The sequence below is a fragment of the Neolamprologus brichardi genome, chromosome 7, assembly GCF_056152115.1.
Source record: "Neolamprologus brichardi isolate AB-2024 chromosome 7, ASM5615211v1, whole genome shotgun sequence".
Classification (NCBI taxonomy): Eukaryota; Metazoa; Chordata; class Actinopteri; order Cichliformes; family Cichlidae; genus Neolamprologus; species Neolamprologus brichardi.
Window position 1 is genome coordinate 22,302,168 of NC_142110.1, and position 25,645 is coordinate 22,327,812.

At 37.6% G+C, this 25,645-nt stretch overlaps 1 protein-coding gene across 9 annotated transcripts in view; it reads left to right on the forward strand.

The window, feature by feature from the left end:
* Positions 1-25,645, forward strand: part of LOC102779219 (pleckstrin homology domain-containing family A member 7-like) — a 132,009-nt gene that overhangs the window by 54,282 nt on the left and 52,082 nt on the right. For 8 of the 9 annotated variants that reach the window (XM_087843317.1, XM_087843319.1, XM_006782378.3 and 5 more), the window contains one exon: positions 7,054-7,131. In XM_087843317.1, the coding sequence (XP_087699443.1) occupies positions 7,054-7,131 (78 nt within the window). Of the gene's footprint in view, positions 1-6,908; positions 6,948-7,053; positions 7,132-25,645 lie in introns of those variants that run through there. The other variant, XM_006782383.3, reaches the window with a different exon arrangement.

The following is a 25,645-nucleotide window of genomic DNA, read 5'->3' on the forward strand; positions in this document are numbered from 1 at the left end:
ATGCTTGCACACACTTCACTGTCCTCAGAAGAATATACTGACGTAAACAACAAATGATTATTGTGCCCATTAAATGTGCACGTACAGAGAACTCAAATAACAAAAGAGAAATATTAGAGGCACCGCAGAAATCGGATAGTTTAATGATAATAAAATATCACTCCAGGTAATGCTGCTTTGGTCTGTCACCACTTAAAACCTTGTATTGTTTAATTAATAATCATTTATCAATATTCAGTAACTAATATAATTTTTCAGCCAGTCTTGGCCTAATGTTCAAATAAGAGGAGTAGATGTCAAGAAAAAAATGATTTGACTACAAAGACATCGACACAGTTTCACAGTTTAGCTCAGAGAGTATCACTTAGATACGTTTGGCAGGAAGACACAGAGGAATGAGTAAATATAAACTTTGATTTAACTTAAAAAGCTGTGAGAAAATATAATTTGTGATTATTACACCTGATTTGTGGAATGTTTTTCCTCTAACTATAAAATCTATAAAAGCTCAAAATAGCTGTTTGTGTCTGTTACATTTATAAAGAATCCTGCTTACTTCAGCAGTAGTAATGTGAGTGTTTTATGATACATTCTCCATAAACTACTAAAATAATAATTTGTCGTATGTTTTTATAATTAACTGCTTAATTTCAGCACTACTTGTTATCCGTGCTGGAGAAAAGTGGAGCGGAAAAGTGGTTGGAAATCCTGTGACACCCAAGTCATATGATATAGCAGGTGCGAAGTGTGCAGTCTCTCACTGAGGGGCATCATGTTTGGCATGTGTAATGGTGTGTTTGCATGAGAACTGTATTGTGCAAGTGCTGTAATGGACAGTCGAGTGTTTATGTAACCCTGGAGGTTTACCACCCGTCCTTCATAAATGCCATGTGGTCAGCGACTGGGGCAGAAAAGTCAAACACAGAGGCACTGAGTGTGTCAGCTGACAGCAGCTCAATGGGCAAGAATGTCTCCTAAGAAAAAAGGTTGTTTAATTCCCTAAAGCCTCACTTGGCTTGAACTGAGAAGCAAAATGGGCTTGAGCTGCGGTGGAGCTGCTCTGATAAATGAAAATCAATAAAGGCATAAATAGATAAATAAATCACAAAATTAAGGAAAAGAAAAGTGGTCTTTGAATTTGTGCCTTTTCTCTGATGACAAAGAAAAGAGCCATTTTCTCTGAACAGCTTCTTTGGGTTTCTGTGTTTGGTCAAAAATTACATTGCACAGACCCATTAGTGTTTTTTTTATGTTGCTTTAGATGTGTCAGCCTCATGTCACAAAACCCCAAATTAATGTCTGACAGTGATGACTGTAGTGTAGGGAGATATTTCAGCAGTTATTGGACACTTTGTCTCAATTATGACTGGAATACGATGAGCTGTTTTTTAAAGGCATAACTCTAGCTCTGTTTTGTCAACAGAAATTGTGTTCTGACTTTAAAATGTGCATCTCAGAAGGTACAAAAGAGTAATGAAGTTAATGGTTTGACTGAGACATATGTTCCCTCCAATGCTCAAAAGTTTCCCCAAACAAAAACTGTCTCAAAATGTATATACAGTATTTCTATTTTTTTATACATCTAAGTCTAATGGTGAGAGAAAGACCTTGTATTTATAGAGTATATGTCATCCTGTTGCAGATAGTCTGAGGAAGTCTTTAACACTATCATAGTTAAATGTATTAAATCTGACATCTTTCTGACATCTTGCGGGTGAATGGCACACCTTATATGGAAAGTTACAGGGACACTGTGAGCATTAATCGAGCTATTTTCATCTGTGGGTGTTGAGCTTTTTTAAGAGGTAGCTCTTTAATGATATGGTTGTTACATAAGACACTCATGGCTGGAGAGCTGCTATAGCAGGAGAAGGTGAGATTGTGCGTCCTTAGTTTGTTAATGTAGATAAAAGTTTATGGGACAACAGAAAATGTCTGTGTGCTTTTATCAGTTGAATATTATTAGTAAAGGTTTATGGTATGCTTTTAGTGGATGCCCAGTTTTAAAGCAAAATAATGGGAGATCTAACAAAAATGATGAACTCTGGATCTCGCAAAAGTTGAATTCCAACAATGGCGGCAGCTACTTAGTTGTAATATTACTCTTTCTGGGTCACAAAATAAACTTTTAAGATATTTTGAGGCGTGAATGTAGTTGTGTAAACGTCAAATATCTGCTTGGTTTACAAGACATCACATATTTGCAAAAGTGCTGCGACATTTTCAGAGATCTGACACCCACCATCTCGAAGTTAACGGGAGGCATCGTGCCTCGACCTCCTGGTCGGCTTCGAGCTGGCGGCCTCCGAAGAATGTGGCTAAAACTTTTGAGAGATCTCGCAAAACAAAAAAGTCCGTCTTAATTTTTTTTCCTCCCGTGTCCCTTGTGGTGCTCCGTACAAAAGAGTAGAGTGAGGGGGTTGTTATCACTTAATGCCAGTGCTGGCTGTTTAGCTTTGTTAGCAGTGTGCATCCATATTAGGTATGATGGATAGATGGTGTTAAACTGAGCTATGCATAACTTTTAAACAGTGAATTATAGAAATAGTAACCCTAGCTCCCCCTGTTGAGAATAAGGAAACTGGTTCTAGAGGCCCAAAATGTTATTCCTATCTGTTTTGTATTACTTCTGCCAGTAATAAAGTTCTGGCAGTAATAAAGAGATCTTGCTTATATAAGGAACTGAAGTTTGAAGCACCTCCCTGCTAGCTTTATTTTTTGAGTTCTGGAGGCTATTGCTTAGCATTGATGAGTCACAGATGCTACCTAATGATGGCTAATGTAGTAAACAAAACTGTTAAGTTAGCTGTCACTTAGGATTGGGATTTAACAAAATTGACCATTTACTACTAGAGTATCGATACTTATCTGTAGCAAACAACTATAACACTAAGTACTATTTTTAATCTGTGAGGGTCACCAAACATTAAAAAATAGACTTATAGGCCTCAGTTCGCATTAATTTCTCACGGATTTCCTGCTGACCATTGCTCCCATCGACACCCATACGAGAAGCTTCTCCTGAAGGGAAAACTGAAGCAGCTGCACGGACAAAACAAACTACACCTCATACGGGCTGCTTCAGAAATCTCATCTGTAGCTCCCATTAGATCTACATTAGATCTAATCATCTTTTCTGAAATGAGTGCTATGCGTTTTTAGTGACAGAAGCAACAGAATACTACAAATACCTTTCACCTGCAGATATCAAACAGACATAAAAATAAGCTTTGTACTTGTCAATAAATCTGCTGCACTCGTGTCCTGTAAGCTTCGATTGTTGATGCTCAAAAGGCATATTTCTTAATTGTAGCCTTTATGTTTAAAAACTCAGGTCTCTGCCAGGTCTCTCCTGGAAATTAGATTTTTAATCTCAATGACATTTTTTTACCTGGAAAAATCAAGAACTAATAATAATAATAATGAAACGGCTGTGTTAAGATTTCAAATTTTTAATGTCAAATTGGTGTCTGTAAGACAACCACAACTCTATATGATATTAACTATTTACATTTCATGCCATTTTTGTGATATTTTGTTATTTAGGTCTACTAAAGCTCCCCATGACAAACATTGCAATGAGTGAAAGAGGAAAGGAAATACACAAAATACACTTAGCAACAAAAGAACCCAGAGATGTCAGGTGCATTGCGAAAATGTCTTTCATTTTCAGTGTGAAAGGACATTATTAAAAGCTTGTTATATAAAGCTGTTAGCACTGGATTCAACATTTTTCGTTTACAGCTCAGGCCATCATTGCCTACGTTTTCTGAAGTGACACTATCACACCTATTATATCTTGTACTATTTTGAACCTCGCTGCTGAATGAAATCACCACCGCTGATAAACAGCCTCCAGGACACTTACACGCTGTTCTTCTTCATATTCTGTGAATAGTCCGATATGGCTTTATCAATTTCCCCTGGAGAACTGCTCCGAATCAGCTCGACCAAATCAGTTCCGAAGTAAACAAGCCTTTGTTTGTATGCGTGCAATCAATATATATAATCAAATGTACTTATCCATCCACTGAAAGTGAGTGACTGTGACCTCAGCATTCAAAAACACCTCTTGACCTTTTAATGGTGAGCTAAAACGAGAGTGTTAATAGATTTAGCACGCTGCATTTAATTTCATAAGATTGCTTTGAATTCTGCATGTACCTATTAGGTTTTGCACTTTTGTGTTAATGACATATAGTCCTACACCTCTCATCACTGCAAATAAAATCATTTTGTAAATCATGCATTTATAGTTTGGCAAATGTAAATTGCTGAAATGCACTGCTTTTACATAATGCTTTAAACCATTAATGATGTTAATGGTATATTTATCCCGTTAGCCCCGTTATTCTTGCAGCCATTATACTACAGATTTTTGTGAAATCCATTTACACGATTTGTCACAGCTCATGCATTTTCATACCTTTTCAGAAATTACCACCATGACCAAATCATGTTGACAGTTTTGTTTCATTATGATTTCTGAAAACAAAAAAAACGGATCTACTTCCTGCAGCCTGCAAAACATTGTCACTTGTGTCCCTCGGTAAACTCAGATGACACTCTGTTGTCGAATTTGTTGCCTGGAGAGAGTTTCAGGCATAACTTACTCACTCACAGGCCTGTCAGAACAGTCTGTTTCTCTGTTCTCACCACAGCTGATCGATTAGCATTCCTTGCTGATCAGACAATTATTAATCCAGAGCTTCTCCCTGCAACACAGTAGACAAAAAATGGATCCTAGTTATAGTAAAACTATGGTCATAGTTCCCTATCTATCTGCTATCTAGAGCACTGTCCCATCTTTTTGTCCCGTGGATGCATTTGTGTGGCACGATGACTAACCCCATCTTTGGATTAGGAGTAAAAGGTCTTTATGTTTTTAGCATATTAGTATGGATTTACTCTGTAGGTATTTTTTGTGGCCATGTGCATGTGTAAATGCTAGCATGGTCCTCTGTAGGCCACTGTAGAATGTAATTAATTGTGTTGAGGTGCTGTTCTCATTGAACTACATGCTATTGTTTTACACACACAAGGCCAAATTCCACGACATTATAGCAGACACAAAACTTAATCTTACCAGTTATGACTAGGTAGTGTATTTAATTCATTTGATTAGTGAAAGTATTTTTCAAACAGTACCTGTGCGTGGTGAAAAATGACTGCAATAACAGCATAAGCTGTTACCTTACTTTTGGGAAACTTGGATCATTCTGTTAGTCTGAGTTAGAGTTTGAATAACTTTTCCTATTTTTGTAATGTCTTTTCAATTTTTCATTTCTGCAGAAAACAACAACAACAACAACATCATGGCCAAATTTTTAAGCAGTGTGAGTGAGAGCTGGCTGTAAAAAAACAAAATCAAAATAAACCAAAAAAACAACACCTTGGATGTGTTTCTTTTTTTAGCAATAGTAGATGCAGTGGTGGAAGTAATTCACATAACATAAAGGGGAACTGTAACAGCAGTCAATAGCCAAGGTGAGCAGAAGGGAAGCTGCTGCATTCAGATGTGACAACTTTCTTTGTGTTAGTCTTGTGTTGTTCTGTGAGTCGATAATGACATTGTAGGTCCCTGTTAGGGAGCATGCTGCTGCCGTGTCATCTATTCCCCCTGGGAAGCCTTATACTCCCGTAGGATTTGATCTTCTGCTACATCAAGCAGGATTCTTTACAGCATGAGTTACTGGAGCTGCTGTGCCATGACCCACTGATTGTATTTGGAGAAGACTTTTGTACTTTACTCTGTCAGCTCCTTGATTGTTGTTTGATTTTGAAAATTGGACTTTTGATTACAACACTGCAACTTTTAACTTCTCTCACTGAGCTGTTCCTTTTCTTTCTTTTTTTATTTTTAATAAATGTCATTTTATTAGCAGTATGGTGGTTAGCACTTTTGCCTCACAGCAAGAAGGTCCTGAGTTCAACTCCACCATCTGTGTAGAGTTTGCATGTTCTCCCTAGGTACTCCGACTTCCTCACAGTCTAAAGACATGCAGTTAGTGGGGTTATGTTAATTGGTAAATCTAAATTGCCCATAGGTGTAAATGTGAGTGTGGTTGTCTATCTCTCTGTGTTAGCCCTGTGACAGACTGGTGACCTGTACAGGGTGTACCCTGACTCTCGCCCTATGGTAGCTGGAATAGGATTGGTTTCCCTGTCAAGCTTTTATAGCAGCATCTTTTGCAACATTCAGCATGGGTGCACATAATATCTAAAGTTCTTGTTATAGAACTTCTAAAAAGTCTGATTTTCCTATTGTGTAAGATGACAGGGTATCTGCCATGACAACTTTTCCAAATAAAGCATAAGGATCATCAAAAATACAAATAGAGGGCTGTGCCTTATGATTATGTAATTATTAATTATTAATTTAATTATTAATAAATCTTCCCTTTTTTTGCCAATTTATGAGGCATGAAACAATAAACTGATTATTCATTTGTTGCAATAGTTCCTGTGATTTATTTTCTATCAGCTTACAAATTGATTAGTCATTGTGGGTCTAAATATATGTAGAGTAAGGCTTTCTGTCAGTGTTTTCTCAATGCAAAAAACATTCTGAAAAAGTGCCATCACACACATGTACGCACACAAACTCGCACAGGCTTTGATCATCATGCCATCCTGTGTTGTTTACATAGTCGAATGCTTTTACCCTCTAGCTGAGGGTTAGAAAGACTGAGTCTATAACTGATGGAGGCCCATGCCTGCCTGCACTGTTTGACATTTGTGCTGAGCCCAACACTTTACTCCACACAGGCTGTACAGGATGGTTGGGTGGGGTGAGTGGGTGGGGATGGGTCCTGCATTCACCCGTCACATTCTACACTGAGCTGGGAAAGTCAGAGACGAATGCCTGTCAGGGTGGAGATGTTGGACAGAGCTGTTAAGTGTACTCCTCCGAGGAATTTTCGGCTTGTGTGGAAATTGTAAACAAAGTAGGGTGAAAATCCAGGATAATGCACTAACACGGTTTGTATTGCAGCCAAAGTTGCTAATTTTGTCTCCTCTCTCGTTTTCTCTCTTGTCCTTCTGTCACTTCAGTCACAACCAGAGGACCACCACATTTCGACATCCTGTGACTGGACAGATTTCCCCAGAGAACATGGATTTTATCCTGCAGTGAGTAACTAATGCGTGCATACACACACACACACACACACACACACACACACACACACACACACACACACGTAAAATAAATAAGTAATAATGGTTTAACTTATACTTTTACTTGACCATTTACTTAGGTCCATAAACATTTGGACAGAGACTTTTTTTTTCTAATTTTGGTTCTGTACATCACCATAATGAATTGTAAATGAAACAACTCAGATGCCGTCAAAGTGCAGACTTTTAATTTTAATTCAGTGAGCTGAACAAAAAGATTGTGAGGAACTAAAGCATTTTTTACACAATCCCTTCATTTCAGGCGCTCAAAGGTAATTGGACAAATTAAGTATCTGAAAATAAACTGTTAATTTCTAATACTTGGTTGTAAACCCTTTGCTGGCAATGACTGAAGTCTTGCCCTCATGGATGTCACCAGATGCTGGGTTTCCTCCTTTTCAATGCTCTGCCAGCCTCTGCAACAGCTTTCAGTTGCTGTCTGTTTGTGGGCTTTTCTGTCCAAAGTTAAGGCTTCAACAAGTGAAATTCATGCTCAATTGGGTTAAGATCAGGTGACTGACTTGGCCATTCAAGAGTATTCCACTTCTTTGCTTTAGTAAACTCTCGAGTTCCTTTGGCTATATGTTTTGGGTCATTGTCCATCTGTATTATGAAACGCCACGCAATCAGTTTGACTGCATTTAGCTGAATTTGAGCAGACAGTATGTCTCCGTACACCTCAGAATCCATTCAGCTGCTTTCGTCCACTTGTTGTGGAGGGGTTTCTCTTCACCATGGAAATAATTCTGTGATCATCCACCATTGTGGTCTTCGGTGGACGTGGACGAGTTCATCAGTGCTTTCTTTCTTTCTCGGGATGTACCAAACTGTAACTTTAGTTTCTATTAGAGTGTTTCTTCCTGACAGTGACTTTGGAAGCATCTTGGAGACCTGAATTGTATAAAAGTTAAGTTGGATATGCTTTCTTCTGAAGTGGGTAGATGACTAAATCTACTGCTATGAACTTCTTTTATTTTGCCAGGACACCTTTTAAACAAAGGAATGAAAGTGTTAGTGGACTTGCCAAGGACAAGCAATTTTACTGAAGTGTTCCCACTATCTGTACAATAGCAAGAATGAGTAAAATATTTCTTTCTTCCTGTGTGAACCAGTTGATTTGGCAGGTGCAGATGTATATTCTTTTAGCTCCAACTGTTTTCCTTGCTGAAAGTTAGACGAGCCTTTGAATATTAACTCAACCAGCACAAAAACTGTAGGCAGGGAGAGATGGATAACCCGGGTGAACCCAAAGATTTAAAACAAATTGACTTGACAGATGCTGATCTGGAATCCATAAGCGAGTTGTAAGAGTTGTATTGATCTTATTGATCTCTTTACTAAAAGTCAATAAGCATATTTCTTAAAATATTAAATATAAATTTATATACAAACTCAACGATGTTTCTCTTTGAAGTTTCCTGGATTCTGCGTGATATAAAAGGGAAAATATAGTTTGTATTTTTTTATTCAGAATATCTTTCACAGTTCTGATACCACAGGTAGCAATTTTACATGTTTTTATATTGAAGTATCAAATTAAATACACAGATATCACAGTATACATGATCAATTATCTGCTTTTAGGACATTAATGTATAGCTTTAGGGTCTGTCAGTGGGTTTTCAGGTATGTCACTGGTGAACTGTCAGGGGCTGTTGATTACCATCAGTTCTCTAGATATCTAAACAGTGCTATTTGTAACCATGTTTCATAACATCATGAGCGTTTCCCACAAATGACAGAGAAAAAGTTCAGCAAGTACAAGTAATATAGTCCCCAGCATTCCCGCAACCATCAAAACGTAAGAGAAGACACTTATTTTGTAAAACTGATGATAAAACTGATTTGAAATGATATACTGCATAGTAAAGCTAGGCTATGATGCACAAAATAGAAATAAGATTTGGTGGAACTTGGAATTTGAAATGCCAAATATGTGCAAATATGTGTGCAATGAGGAGGGAGAGCCCAGTTTGATAGTCTTGTTCGCTGGGCTTTTTTTACCCTCTCGAGCCTGTTGCACTGCTCTGGCTGCCCTGTTGAATGTTATGCTTTTGGGTCAGTGCTGAGCGAGATGGATCATGTCATGACAAACCTGAGATGAGCACAGCAACTACCACAGCAGTACCCTGATTTCAATTTCAGGTTAAATATCCAAATATTAGATTATTACATCCCTGAATGCTTTCAGACTTTAAAAGCTCTGATTTGTGTGGGTCTCCCTGAAATAAAGAAGTCGCAGTGCCTACTTAAAACTGTTAAGGAGACATTTTGCATTGCACTCTAATGGCTTTTGTTTGAAGGCAGGACTCCCTGCCAATGAGTGAACCTGACACCTGACTTTCACCACAGAGCAGGGAAACTCTGGTCTCTGTTACAAGAGACTAGATTTTCTTTTCCACAGCACAATTTGTACTGTATAGCTCAACAGGATAAGTGAACTTAGGACCACATTGTGGTTCACCTTTCTCAGACCGATTTATCTGTAAATAATCTGTAAATAAATATCGCTGGAATTTAATTATATTCTGCAGCCTATAGATAGTTTGTATTTTTTTTAAAGATCTAATTATTTTTGCAGTAAAATAAACATTTTCAAGCCCCAAAAAATTAATAACAGTATAACGTCACATCATTGATCCATCATACAAATCAAGGTGTTATTTGTGCATTTTAGGTGCTCTATAAGTGAAACGCCATGAACCTCCGTCGAGGGTATGGACACAGACAGTAACAGTATGTAAGGATGTGTCCCAAAAGTGTGTTTAAGAGCGTGAAAATGGTTTATAGGAGTGTGGGGCGGGTTTTTATGGCTTAAAATATATAAACGCTGTTTTTCTAATTTTTGCTATGTAACTTTGCACTGTCCACTTTATGCTGTAATAAAACAAATTTCCCACGTGTGGGACTAATAAAGGTTATCGTATCTTATCTTATCTTAACATAATAAAATAAACATATGGTTTTTACTTAGCGGATTTTCACCTCTCGGGAATAACTTCTTTAAGTTGCCTGAAAACGTTTCACCTCTCATCTGAGAAGTGAAACGTTTTCAGGCAACTTAAAGAAGTCCAGATGCTTTTCTTTCCAAGCTCCTTAGACCACCTCTAAGGAACATATAACCCCCGTGATAATCGAGGAAATACAGTGTATGTGTTTTTTTCCTTCCCTGTGTGAAAAATAATTCCACATCTTGATTGTGGCACTTTTCTATAAACCAGTTTGGTTTGGGTGGGATATAAATCAAAATGTAGCCACAATGTCTGACAGTTTCCTGTGTTTTCGGTTATTTATTTTGTCATTATTTTATTGAATGGTGTGGCCGGTTCTGTATCTTCCTATCTTTCCTCTGTCCACCTGCACACACCATCAGGAGATAAAGTTGAACATCAGCTTACAGAGCACAAACATCAATACTAATAGATTTTATGTCGGTTGAACTTTGATTTTCATAGGACTAGGAGGATAGGTGGGGTCAGAACAAGAGGGCATGACTCATGTCCAAAGGTCTTCATACTAATCTCAGCAGACATTGTCAGACTATTGGCTTTATTACTTGCTCACACCACACATCCATTTGTTTACTTACTTAACCTTTTAAAACTAATCCCTTTCTGAAAAGTCAGCCCGTTTCTGATGGGTTTTATATGAAGCCCCTAAAGAGGCAGCCACACAGGAAGTGACTAGCACTGAAATGGCAAATAGAGAATGCAGAAAGTTACTGACATTTAACAATTTCAAGTGATGATGGGAGAAAATAATCACTGTGAAGTGTGTGTGTGAGTTGAACTTTTCTCAGCTTCTAGGCAAGTAGTTAAAGAAACTACCAATGAGAGTGAAGGATATTGTTGATTTACATATGACGGGGTGGTAACCACATTATTAGCAACATTATAATAATCAGTCCTTTTTAATCCATTGTGTAAGTCAGGGATTTTAAAGTTAGCTTTGTTGTGACCATTGAGTAACTTAAATGAAACAAATTCCAAAAAGTTAAACTATATAAAAGTATTTAATCCTTCATCCTACATACATTCATTCCCTCGGCGTACAGAATCTAATTAATATAACAGTGTTAAAAATATTGATGCATTTTCTGATAGCGAGTGTAATGGAGACCAGGGGTTCCATTACCTTGTTGGCACTGTTAGTGATTAATTGATGGAATTTAAAATAGTATAATAAAGAAAAACACAATTCATAGTTCTTATGAATTCTTTATTAGGTTTATTTGACATATGATTAAAATGGCAGCTTGTAAAAGTGAAGAGACAGGGGGACTGCCATCCTACCTGTGTCAGAGAAGAGCCAAAGTTAGAGCTGCTTGTGAAATGAGAACTTATAAAGGTACTCACCTGTCCTGGTTGCTTCTTGCAGGATGTGGAGCAAAAGAGTGAAAGCGGCTCAATCACCTGCTTAAGAGCTCCTGGAGCAGACCAGTGTGCCAGGTTAGGGAGTATGGATAAAGAGGGTTTAAATTTAGATAGTAATGGGTGAAGCTTATGTTATTGGTTTGTTTATAGTACGTGTTGGAAATATGTATACGTTTGTGATGTGCTTTAATGTTATTGTATGTTTGTTTGTGTGGAGGGTTATGTTTTCATGTTGATTAGTTAACCCCCATACTTGGGCTATTCCGGATGCTCACCTGAAAAGGTAGAGTATAAAAGGAAGCCATTGTGTTTAGTTGGAGTGAGTGTTTTTGTGCTGTTAACATGTGCCTTCTTTAATAAAGTGCCAATCCATGGATGTATTTTACTCCAGTCTCGCGTCATATTATTGGACAGAACCTATGACCGCCGGCCAAAACTGACAGCGAGTAACATCTCAGTCAAAACGTTGAAATTCACATACACTGTATCCTCACAGCGGTGTCATTTACTGCGGTGCAGTTTTGCTTCCTGGTATTTAAGCAATATCTGTAATCCTTTAATTAGTATCTCTGGGTGTGTGGTGGATGCATTTGTGTGGCTCACCTATCTTGCTGTAGTGTTTTGTATATGTAATTTGCTCTCGGGCACTATGGATATTAATGCAGCTTAGACTGAATATGCATGTTTTTGCTGATTAGTATGTGTGGGCATGTACACACATCATGACAACTTATGAGTTATGGGTCTTGTTGTTGGTGAACATCAAAGCTGAAATCTGGTTCGTCAACAAAATCTCTGTAATTATGAAGTGCATTTAAATACCAGATGGTATATCCAAGACAAAATGGCTCTTAAGAATAAAGCTGGAAGAGAATTTTGTGTGATTTTAAGTTAAAAACTCACAGCACAAGAGAGGGGATCATGAATCTCGGGCTTTCTTTGGGTGGGGGGTGTAAGGGACCTGAGATCAGTGCTTTGTATACTTTGGGCTTTTTTTTTTTTTTTATCAAAAGCTGAATTCTTTACACAGTCTGGAACTTCAGCTGACAGACAGTTAAAAGGTAATATTTCTAATGTGACTAAATTAAACCCCGCTACAAATCTCTTCACAAAATATCCATCATCATTTAGACAAGTACAGTCAGTGTTTTTCAAATTTCATACACTGGTTAAAAGATTACCACCACTATTTGGTATTTTTTTTTGCAAATTCTTTTTGCATAGGCGGATTTTTGTTTTTGTAACATTAATATGTCAATAATACTAAAATAGTGTTGATTCTAAAACCAAGATGTTAAGTTGAATTAGTTAAACATCATCTCATGAAATACATTACCTTTTTCTGCACACAAAAACCCTATTAAGGTACCTTCGCTACTGTTTGATTGGATTAATAGAAAATCTACCTCATGTGCTTGGTTATTGGTTGCATTTTTGTTGAATCTTTTATTAGGTTTAATTCTTCCTAAATGCATCAGAGCCAAATCCAGTCACTGATTTGGTGAAGAACAATTAATAGAGATTTTGTGGCAGCTAATCTAATGAGAGAACACATTAAAATGTAATCAAGTTTCAGGGCACAAGCGCAATTTCTATCAGCCTATTTTCTTTCCATTTTTTTTCCATTTCTGCCATCATCTCATTGGTTTCAATTTCCTGTTTCCTCTTTTTCTGTGCCCCACCCAATCAGGGTTTCTGTTATTTCACTTTCCGTTGTTCCCCATACATCCTGTCATAGCTTTTTGCTGAGAACTCTAGCTTCCTACTCGTTGGAGAGTCTGATTTACCTGGCTGCTAGAGAAGCAATATTGGTATGAGCAGTACTTCCTTTTAGCACTGAAAGTGAAGTGAAGATTGCTTTTTGTTTTGCGTGGGCAAGAAGTGCTTTTCTGCCAGCCTGACTTGTCTGGCATGGACCACACTGCAAGGCACACTATAGCTCCATTCACCGGTCCTTCCACTTGCCACTGTGGCTCCCTTCACCATGTGATTTGCTTTCTCTTTGCACCACTTGCCCCATCTGTCTTGCTCACTTGTCTTTTCCTGTCCCTCCCATGCTACCCAACCCATTCCTATGCATCATCTCTCTCTCTCCTCTTCTCTTTCCTCCATACGTCCCAAATGATGAAGGACCTGGTTCCATATTTCCTCACCATGTTCTGGTGGATCTGTCTTATTAGCAGCTGTGTAGGCGTGAAGCAGGTCTGTACAAACCACTATGATAATGTGTCAGTCCAACCCACACACATTTTACCAATATGTGTGTGTATATGTGTCACTATGAAAACAGTAATTTTTCTACAAGGTTTTAAAGAGGGAGGCAGTAGAAATTAAATCTGTTTAGCTGCTAAACAGGAAATGATTCATAATTCGGTGTAATCAGTGTATTAAAACAGCGAAGGAGGTTATTTGCTGTGCTTATTTAGGGCACAGCTGAGCAGCATCGATTGCCATCTTCATAATGGCTGTAAAGAAGAACCTTGAGGGTAATGTATTGAAGCATTCAAAGACCAATTAAACCTTAGTTGACTGAAGTCAATTCCAGAAAGGACAATAAAATAAAAGCAACTTATAAAGCAATTTATATCATGAAATTGTCCCTTATTGTTGTTATTGTTTTTTGTTTGCATTCAAATACATATTGTATTTTAAACTAAGATATTCTTCAAATAGTCCTGGAGCAGATTTTAAACTTTTAAAACATTTTTAAAAGTTTTGTCTTGCTACCTAAATGTTATTAGGTATCCAGGTTGGTTGAGGAATCTAAAAATGTACTTTCCAAATTGGTTGACATTATTTTAAGGGGTGTATACACGGGAAGATACTAGTGTTGAGGTGGCCACAAAGGACCATGGAAAGAGTGAATTTGGAGACTTCTAGCAATGACCAGTGGGAAAATAAGTAAGCAACTCAAAGCGGGTGTGTACTCACTTTAATTGCTTTGAACGTTTGCAACGGATAAACAATGGGAACAAAGGATGTCTTTTATTCAGGATTTAAATATAGGTTTGTCACAATACTAGAATTTCAAGCTTGGTACTGACACCTGGGGGGGGGGGCGCGCGCTACCTTAAAGAATCTTAAAATCTTAAAATATATTTTAAGGTTCACACTGTCATTGTAACGTTACAGATGTACAGGACTGATAACCTTTTCGAACCACATTAACATTATCTATTTATTATTAGCCATAGCTGCTAGCTGCTACCTTAACGATAGCTTAACGGATGGCTAATGTGGCTCTCAAATAAAACACCTTAATTGTTTCCTTATTTCTGCAGAGTGTTGCCAAAGCAGATGGCCATTATCCTAGACTGCCACTAGGAGTACACTAGCTGTGGTCCCTTGAGGTTGTGATTATGTCTATTTGGTAACTGCTAATTCTTAGGCGGCTAACATTAACATGTGTGTTGGCCAGGTTAACATTTGTGATAACTGTTTAACACTTCAGTGTTGCTGAAACAGCAGCTTTACTTACCTTAAATGGTAAGTAAAGCTGCAGTGTTGTGTTGTGAATATCACAAACTGTTAGTGAGGAGAGGGTCGGTGTGCTTGCTTGTCTGCAGCAGTGCTCTGTGAAGTCAATTGTTTGTGTTGATAGTGTTGCAAAGGAGTATCTGATCCAATAGTACTTTTTAGTCAATTAGAATCTGTAGCATTAGTGTCTTTTGGCACCCCTAATTAGCTCCATACTTGACAGTTAGGGCTTTTTAAAGGTTCATTTTTGAGCACACTTCATACGTATATTGATATGATTAAGATAATTACTGATGTATTGAGTTTAATATTAAGACATCTGTAGTTTTTTATGATCCAAACCACAGCTTTGCACTGAAATACATTTTTGAACGCAAATTTAAAAAAAAAACACTATCTGTATACATAAATGAAAAGTATCCAAGATATCAGTAGTGACTGAATACTGGCCAATCTGCTATTAAGCATGTTCAGTATCACAAACATGGTCATTTCTTAACTCTCATCTGAAATTATATTGTGTATATATAGATATATTTTGGTAATCTCCCAGTTCTATTGTTAACTCAGTGGGGCCATTCCACCACTCATACAAGAAAACCAATTTGAGCCATTTCCCTTTGTGCCTTTCAGAATATTTGCAGTGCTGTTCTAGGACATATTTGCAAACCACCATTAATAACTACCATTAATAAATTAGGCACTCAGATGGAGCAGAGGTAACCTTTAGGTTACTGCCACCATGTCGCTGCCTCAAGCTAGCACACTGCCTGTGGAATACACTGGAGCTCATATTACTGTGTATATCTGTCATCATCAGCTGCAGCTCCACCCGCACCAGCCAGGCTTCTTTTTTTGGTTTGATGTCAACATGATCTGTGATGGCGGCATCAGCTCAGAGACCATCAAAGCAGAGTCAGAGCTCCTTCTGAGAGTGATATTAGCAGCAGGGTGTGGTGCGTGCGTGTGTGTGTGTGTACAGAGGCTGGCGTCAGCGGGCCTGCTCACTAGGGGTTATCGTGGATTAAAGGGGCTAAAGTGTCAGGACTTTACAGGTTCTAGGAGTACCTTATCAGCTCTTATTTTGGCAGCAGGAGAGACAAAATAACTTCCCATGGCTGCTGCTGTCTAGGTCTCAGTATCTGAAGTGTGTCTAAGTCTATTTGCACCACATCTATCTGTCTGTCTTCTTGTCACTGGGTGTAAGGTCTTGGAATGCACTGAAATTTGTATCTCGGAAGCTATCGGAACATTCAAGCTGTTTGCAGATAGACTGAAGAACTGTCAGTTTCAGTTTTCCTAACTTTGTTTTGTATTATTCTGGGATGCATGGTTAATCCCAAGACTTGCACAGCTTGTTGCATGGAATAAAATAAATCTCCTAACTCCTGTTTGTCATGCACAAGCATCAGTTGTAAGACCAGTTTTGGTCCAAAAAAATATTTTCTCATGAATTTTTATATTTCTTAATATATGCACGGTAGTGTTGTTGTTTTCTTCTGCGTAAATGTTATGAAAATTTGAACGCTCTTGATTTGTTAAAATGTGGGGAACCAAACATTTAAATGTAATTATCAAGCAGATGCTGAAAAAACAAGCTTGTTTTTACTAAAATAGAGCATGTATGCCAGATGAAAAAATGTCCCTCTACAAATGGAGATAAAAAAGAACTCCTCCTGTCTCTTGGCATGTCTTTCTCATTGTCACACTTGCTTTTCTAAAACCTTTCTCCATGCCATGTAATTTCCCTCCGTCCCTCTCAGTGAAAGTTTCCTGTTCTCGCTCTACTTAGACACATATTTTTGTGTCTTTGACCCATCCTCTGTGTATTGATCTTGGATTTGGTGATTAAAGTGAAGCTATGCCAGTAATGTGATGAGTGCTCACATGGTGCTTCGCTGAGGGCACAGCAACGTTTTGGTTGAGTGTTGCCATAGCAGCTTTGTGGAGCTGAAGCGGAAGGGAGCAGGGAGGCGGGTGGGCGGGGGCATTGTAGATGAAATGTGTTGTTGGGCAAATCTCAGACCTGCATCAGTATTCAAGACATATTTGGTACGTTTAAGCTTGATTAATTAAGCTGATTGCTTTTGTGAAAACCTTATAGACAATTCAAGGTTTCCTAAAATGACACAATAAATTGACGTTCTTTCAGAAAAAAGATGCTCTTTTAATTAGTTTTAGAAATTGTGATGAGAATATTAATTTCATCTTTGAGCATAGTGAATGCTTTGCATCTCTAAACCGGTAGGTTTTCAAAATAGCCTTCATATTATCTGACATGCTGTCAGTTCCTCTGATTATTATATATCATAAGAATGAGCCCTGTTATTTTATGGATTTTTTGTAACAGTGCCTCGTCCTATACCTTGCTTTCGTCACCTTATTAGACATCTTCACACAAACTACAAATCGTCTTGCTGACTACAGTTAAGATCCAGCACATTTTTTTCTCTTTTGGTTCCCAAGTGCCACTTTAGCTCACTTTCAACCATGTTAGCACCAGGAAGCTTCTCCCCGACAGATGACTGAGGCCAGCTGAAGCTATGGTGCAAGACAGCTTTCACGATACTGTGTTTAGAAGGTTTTTTCCCCTTTTCTTTACATGGTAGGTTTCACTGGTGTTTAATTGCAGTTTGCTCCACACAGGAAAACGGTTCATTTCTTCCATCCCAGATTTTGTTTTTCTCTTTGCTGTCAGTCAGGGGCTTTGGATTTGTCATGCTCTCATAATTTCCAGAGTTTGGCAACTGTGGAAATGCACTTAGGTTCTCTTTAGCAGAACTTTTTAAGGACTTTTTAAGGTACATAATTATTAGTTGCCTGACAACACAGTGTTGGGGAGCCACTTATCGAGCTCAAGATAGTATCCCTCTATTCACAGTTATGATGTTTAACTAAATGAAGCATTTTGTGACTCCACTTCCATATTGTATCCCTATTTTAGGGTGGAAAATATATATTACCTAGTGTGAAGTGTTAGCTTTTCATTGAGTAAGTACAGCAAACTTTGAACCTCAAACAGATTTTTCATTTCAAGCCAGTATTTAATAATATTAGAAAAAAGGAGTGTCTAGTGTAAGGCAATTTAGTGCCATGAACATCAAAAAAGAACATCACATCGGACGATTTGTTAAGGCAGAAATACCAAGGAAACAAAATTCAAAGTAAAAAATGAATGTGCAGTGGAGACACGGGCTGTCCTTTCCAGCATCGTCAGAAGAAAGCTTTTGTCTTTACTGTTTATCCAGATTGGGGTTTTTTTATTTTTTATTTTATAGGGATAGTTTGGTCTAACAATGTGGAAATACAAAAAACAAACCAGAGAAAGACAGTGACTGAGTTTAATTGGGTAACTGATTGAAGTATTTCTGACTGCCTTGGTCTTCAGGATGCAAACTGAAGCATGAATGTATGATTGTGTTTAAATGTCAGCCGTCTCTGTGTGGGATGCCATTGCTTTTTATTTTCCCCATATTTCATTTCCTGCTTTTTGCATCTTATGTGTGAATGTGGGAGTTTGCAGTATCTTGCAGTAAAAATGACTTTTTTCCTGTTTTCTCATGAGTGGTACAATTAAATTATAAAAAGTCATATGGTCAAATGTCAGTCTTTATGACAATTACCTTTCCTGTGTGATTAAATCTCCATTGTGACCTCTCTATCGGGCTCTCAACAAGTGGAGGGAAGGCGCTTCTCTCGGCAGACAATAAATGTTTTCCAACACATATTTTAGTTTCAATGTCAACTCATGGCCTGTATTGCACAGTGAGATTAGTATGTGCTATTTCTAAGGTTGTGATTCATGTGCTGTCATGCTTTGACCATACAGTTTGCTCTTTAATACTCACTTTTAATAGGTACATCTGTTCAACTGCTCGTTAATGCGGATATCTATTTGGGCAATTACATGGCAGCAGCTCACTGCATTTCGGTATGTTGACAATGTAATGGCAACATGCTGATGTTCAACCTAGCTTCAGAAGTGGGGGAAAGAAGGTGCCCCTGATGCCAGAGGTGAGAGAACAATGGCCAGGCTGCTTCAATCTGCTAAGAAGACAACCAAGCTATGCAGAAGACCACAACCTGTCAGCTAAGAACATGAAACTGATGCTGAAGTTTCCATGGACTCACCAAAATTGGACAATTAAAGATTGGAGAATTGGTGTGTATCTGAGTCTCGGTTTCTGTTGCGGCATTCACATGGTAAGGTGAGAAACTGGTGTAAACTACATGAAAGCATGGATCCATCCTACCTTTTATCAACTGTTCAGACTGCTCCTCGTGATGTGATTGTTTCAGGGATATTTCCTTGGCACGCTTTGGGGCCAGTTGTGTACCAGCTGAGTATTGGTAAACCATCACAGCCTACTTCAAAATTGTTGGTGACCATGTCCATCCCTTTAAGACCACATTATCTTCTGATGGCTGCTTCCATTATTATAATGGGACATGTCACAAAGCTCAAATCATCTTAAACTGGTTGAGGAATAAGTTTATTATACTGGCCTGCACAGTCACCAGATCTTAAGCCAATAGAGCACATGTGAAATGTGGTGAAACTGGCAACAGGGTGATGCTATCATGTTAACCCTTTAAAACCGGTCGGAGCGGGCACGCTCTGTTTTGCATAACTATTTTTAAATCCCGGTAGCTCTGCAACCACGTAAGCTAGTGCAATAATTTTTTTTGCATATGAAACCGGAGGAGTTGTACTTACATCTTATGCCATCAGCTTGTCCTCGGTCACAGTTTCCTTCCACATATAGCTTTGCAAAAACTGCATAAAAAGCACTTGCAGCAACAAAAACACAATATTCCAGAAACACGCTTTGCCGATCCGATCAGCTGTTCATAACACTTCCTATGTCCATCAGCGCGAACTATCGCATGTCCGCCATGACCTGCCTGAAACCGAAAGTGATGTCATTTTCGCTGAAATGTAGTTTTTTACCATATAGCCTCATGAGCCTATACTGGTGTTTTTAAAAGTTATGTTTGACTTTATGACTTTCTGTGTCGTTTCTGGGATGCTTGGGATTCATATTGCACTGCTGGAAATAGTTTATTTTGATGCATATGCTGCTTTTTTGCAAATTTGCATTATAATATTTATTTTTGTTTTTCCTGCAGTATATAAAAATTGGTGTATTTCAAAAATAAAACTATGAAGACACTCAAAATAAATTTCCTGTGGTGGGAAACTATTTTGTGCAACTTTTTTGTATTTACAGTTTTGAGGGATAAGCCTCTTAAATTTCTCTAACTAGACATATATGTTAGAAAAGCAAAAACGATTTTCAATTTTTTTTAGTTTATTGCACTTTTTTGCAATTTATATAATTACTATGCACTTAATGCATGCATATTATTAAAATTTAGGCTTTAATGGTTGTATTGATGTATAGCAACTTGAAATGCTCCCAAAAATGGCTCCACAGCATGTAAAAATATAATATAAGCTCTAGCGGACTTGGTTCTATGGTAGGTCTTAAAGGGTTAATATAGATCTCTGGGGGTGCATTTCCAGCATCATGTTGACTCTATGCCATAAGGACTTAAGGGAGTTCTGAAGGCAACATGGGATCCCACCATCTACTAGCAAAGTACTAGAAAGTAACCAGTGAGTCTGCCTTTTCTTCTTTTTCTTCTGTAGAATAATTTGTTCACCTCAGAGAGAAAGAATTCCATGTATATTTCCACTAAGACCATAGGGAAAATGTCATATTTCCTTCCACTGAAAGATTTCACAGAAGACAAAACATTGTCCTTTCTCTGTTGAAGTCTCCTTTAAGTCGTCATTAGTGATAGCTAGTCCCTTATTTCCATGTTTGGTTTTTATTATTTTAATTACGAGCTGTGATTATGAGGTTTATCCTTTGTTTCTAAACCTTCAGCTTTTGAAGTCACTTCAAAGAATCGTCTTGTGTAGATGAGTTGATTTCTCTGAAGGTATCACCCCATTAGGTTGCATCCCTTCACCACATCATTTTGGTTGTCAAACTTATTTCTCAGAAATTCTCTTGAGATTTAGTCTTCCGTTACAATCAATTTGTAGAATTACAGGACATGGGATTTGTCAAATTTGAAACCGAATCAGTGTGCTGTCTCCTTTGTCTTCGGTATGGTTCCAGTTTGAGAATATGGTATGCAAGCAAAAGAGAACCCATTAGCACTTTTTATTATGACCCCTTCAAACCCCTTGTGATGAGCAAACTAACTTCAAGTGTGAAATCACTGTCGTGCCTTTTACATTTTAAAAAGGCAACAAGTATTTTGAGATCAGGTAACAGGAATATGAAGCAAAAGCAATGCTGTATATTTGACTTGCAGTTTTTCTTCCTGCACTCATCAGTCATGAATCAGAGCTCGAATACTTCAGTGACGCTTTCTTCACAAATCACATTTTCTCCATGTTGTGCAGTCTAAACAACTTGATCCTCTAGTTGTACTTTTGACCTGATCTACTACCTTCTAAAGCTGATGCTTGGTCTCGAGTCATTGCCCGAGATTCGGCACTTATCACTAGAGATGATCCTCAACATTAAAGTTAAGTAAATTTGATGCCGAGGTTGACTTTTATTCTCTGCAGAAGTTGGAGGTCCATGGAGACAGATCATAGTCATCATCTTACATCATTGCAGACACACTAAGCAGATTTTGATGTATCAGAAGACTGTTTTAGCACTAGTCTGTGAAAGCAGGTAACAGTAGTAAGCTAAGGCACTTATTGTTTCTCATAGCCACCTCTAATAGCCACATTACAGTAAAATTGTAATGATTATAGTTCTGCAACTTTCATTACAGAGAAAGAGTGTTGAAGTGCTGTAGCTTAACTTCATAAAAATGCAGTAAAAATAGTGGCCTAAAACTAACATTTGGGTATTTGATTTACCACGTTATCACGATACCAAACCTTTTGATCTTCCAGTAAATAAAATTATGAATGAATCTAAGTGATTGTTGATATGCTAATAACATCATTGTTGTGATGTGATTTTATGTCCTTGATAATCATGCAGTGAACATATACTTTTGTGACAACTGAAGACTTATTTCAATAATCAAGTGGGGATGTTTAGTAATCTAACACAGCGGTCTCCAACCTTTTTTGCGCCACGGACCGGTTTATGCCCGACAATATTTTCACGGACCGGCCTTTAAGGTGTCGCGGAAAAATACAACAAAATAAAACTAGTACCAGTACTGGAAAAAAAGAAGATTTATTTATAACACACGTGAAAAGACCAAGGAAAACAGAGTTAACGATAAAAAAAACAACAAAATAACGCTGAAAACTGGTAAAAACCCTGAAAACCACACATTTCACACTTGAGCCTCAACTCTCACGGTCCGGTACCAAACGACTCATGGACCGGTACCGGTCCGAGGCCTGGGGGTTGGGGACCGCTGATCTAACATAACCTTGAAGTCTTTACCCTGTGGTACAAGTGTTGTGCCGGAAAGAACACGAAGAAACATGTATTATTCTACATGAACAGAAATGTCCAGTGACAGATATTAATCTCGTGTCATAGAATAAAGTCACATTTAATAAGTCAGATATCAAAGGAAAATATTCATTTTCTTTCAATTCAGTTTCATTCATATAGTGCCAAATCACACCAACAGGTGCCTCAAGGCGCTTCATATTGTAAGGTAGAGACTCAACAATAATAAAGAGAGAACTCAAACAATCAAGCCACCATGTATGAGCAAGGATTTGGCAATAGTGGGAAGGAAAAACTCCCTTTTAACAGGAAGAAACCTGCAGGGGAACCAGGCTCAGGGAGGGGCGGCCATATGCTGCGACAGGCTGGGATGATGGAAGGAAAACAGGACAAAAGACACACTGTGGAAGAGCAACTGAAATTAATATCTAATAATTAAACACAGTGATGTGTAAGCACATAGTAAGTGAAAAGGGTGAGTGAACACAAAACACTCATGGGAAGCAGCCAAAAATATGAAATCATTACCAAAAATTAATAGTTCATGGTAAAACTGCTCCATGAACAACATTGATACTATACAATATCAGTATTGTACTGCACAGCACACTACGGCAGTGTGCCTTTTCATCTTGTTTACTCAAACTTTTTCCTCTCATCTCTTTTTTTTCTTAATCATTTCAGCTAGATTATTTTGGTTGCCTGAACCAATCAGTTAAACAGAAATTATCATACAATAGAATACAATAAAATAGAATAGAATGTATTGCACTGCACCTCTACGAACTGTGTTACATGTATAATAAGACGGAAAAGCCAGAGAGATTGTACTTCTGAGTTTCAGGTGCTCATTTCTGATCTTTGTGTATTTTTTCTATCTTCAGAGTAGTTAGCTATCGTGTTACTGTCTGTTGAGATGCCATGCTCCACGTTACTTCCTTCTTGAACCGTTGCGTTTGACAGATAATTAATAAGTCATAATAACAGCTTGAATAAAAGCTACATGGTATTTAGTAGGCTGGAAAACCTATATCTTTCTTTATGACATCATTATGGAAGCTGGTAATAATCTTAAATTACATGATAGTCAATGTAAAAGAAACATGCTTTTTAAATGTGTGTTTATGAAAAAAAGAATTGAAAAATATAAAATACTCAAGATGTATTAATAATTCAAATTCCAGCAGAAATAGACCTTGAGTTTCAGGTGCTCATTTCTGATCTTTGTTTTTTTTTCTATCTTCAGAGTAGTACAGGTCACAGATGCTAAAATCTGTTTTTTATGACACAGAAAGGAAGTAAAGTTGTGCTCTAATTAGTCTGGTCTTTTATTTCATCTTACCATCTGGCTTTGCGTGTTTTCCAACCCTCCGCTGATCTTCCTTCTGTTTCAGAAAAACAGAATTAAATCTGACAAAATTTGACAATATCACTCTGAAGCATTATGTGATTTCAAAATACACACAGACACACACACACGTTGTGAGCCTGCAAGTATAAATAAACAAGAAAACTCTTGTTTAGATGCAAATAGGATGGTTTAATTTTACTGCACAAAAATCAGTTCATGCTTTTATCACGGGAGCTTTTCAATTCTGCCCAGTATTAGCTTTTAATTAAAGAACAGTGACTTCCCCAGATGTTTTATAAATTCACTTGCTTACAATTACTCCACTGAATACCTTTTTTTCTCACTTGAATTCAGATGAAAATGCAACTCATTTTTATTTTAGGGTTCGTGACCTTTAAAAAGTTTCCATGAAATTCTCTTGACAGGAGAATAAATACAGATTCTGCGAACCCACCGACACAACATTCAAATGATTTACATTATGCATATGTGGGAAAGAAATTTAGTGATGTTCAGAAACTATTGGCAGTGTTGGTGTGTTACAGCTCAGCCTGTAATGTGGAGAGCAGAGCTGGGAGCGAGATCAGTGTTTTTATTGGGGGAAAAAAAAAAGAAATACAGAGAAGATGAGCACAACAGATAAAATATACTTTAGATAAACAACAAAAATAACGTAGTATCAAAACCAATATTTGTTTCATTCTGGAAATATTTTCAAATCAGACATAATCAAAGCATTTTTTTCCTTTAATAAGTCTTTTACCAAGAGGGACGCTTCCAAGACATGAAAATGTGCTCAGAGGAATAAAACTATGGATTTATTTGAGAAAGATGGAGTCGGAAAGAAATGTAACACTTAGTAATTTTCTTGGATGAAAGAATGTATTATATTACCATTGTTCTCTCTTTTGAAACTAATCAGACAGATACAGACACTTACTGTGCCTGGTGTTATTCCACTGAATATAAAAAATACAGCACAGAAAGTCTCATCTGTCTCGCCACAAAAAGACAGCAGCAATAGCGATTGTGCCATCATGCAAATAGATACTCGGTGAAGACCACATGCAGGGAGGCTCATTTTGTTTCCTCAGTTGTTTGTGTGTACTCTGGTTTTAAAAGTATACACACACAAATGTTGGTAGCCTACAAGGTTACGTGTGGAATATGTAAAATCGTAGACAAACAGCTGCGACTGAGGACAGCAGAAGGTCTGTAGGCAGTAAAAAGTGTCTGTAGCAGATCATTTAGAGGATAAATCTTTAAGGGGACTGCAGTGACTCTTGAGTGACTGTAAAAATTATTTTAGGATGTGTATTGAGCACAATTTGGCTTCCCCAAAAATGTGAGGGAAGAGAGGGAATCTTTCTACAGGCAGGCTCATAATTAGCACTGTGGAACAATCACTGGTCCTCATAAATCACTTTAAAATCAGGAACATCTAAATATCAGAAGCAGTCACAACTCCAATTTGATGGACATTTGATGATAACATGTTTGAGGCTCATATAAACAAATGTGGACGATAGTCACTCACAACATTTCTAATTCATCAGTGCCTCAGGCTTCTAACAGGAACACAGTGAAGGTGATCTGTCTAAAACTGCTAAAACATTCTTAGATTCAGTCATTTTAAAGCGTCCAAGGTTGCTTTAAAAATAGTTAAGGTACAAGTGAAATGAGATGGCCAAAAAACACACAAACAAACAAATAAATAAATAAAATGTATACATCAGGCTGCTTATCTAAAAAAACAAATAAGAACACGACTCCAGTAATTCCTGCTCTGGCTCTTCCTGAAGGTTTAGGTGAAATAA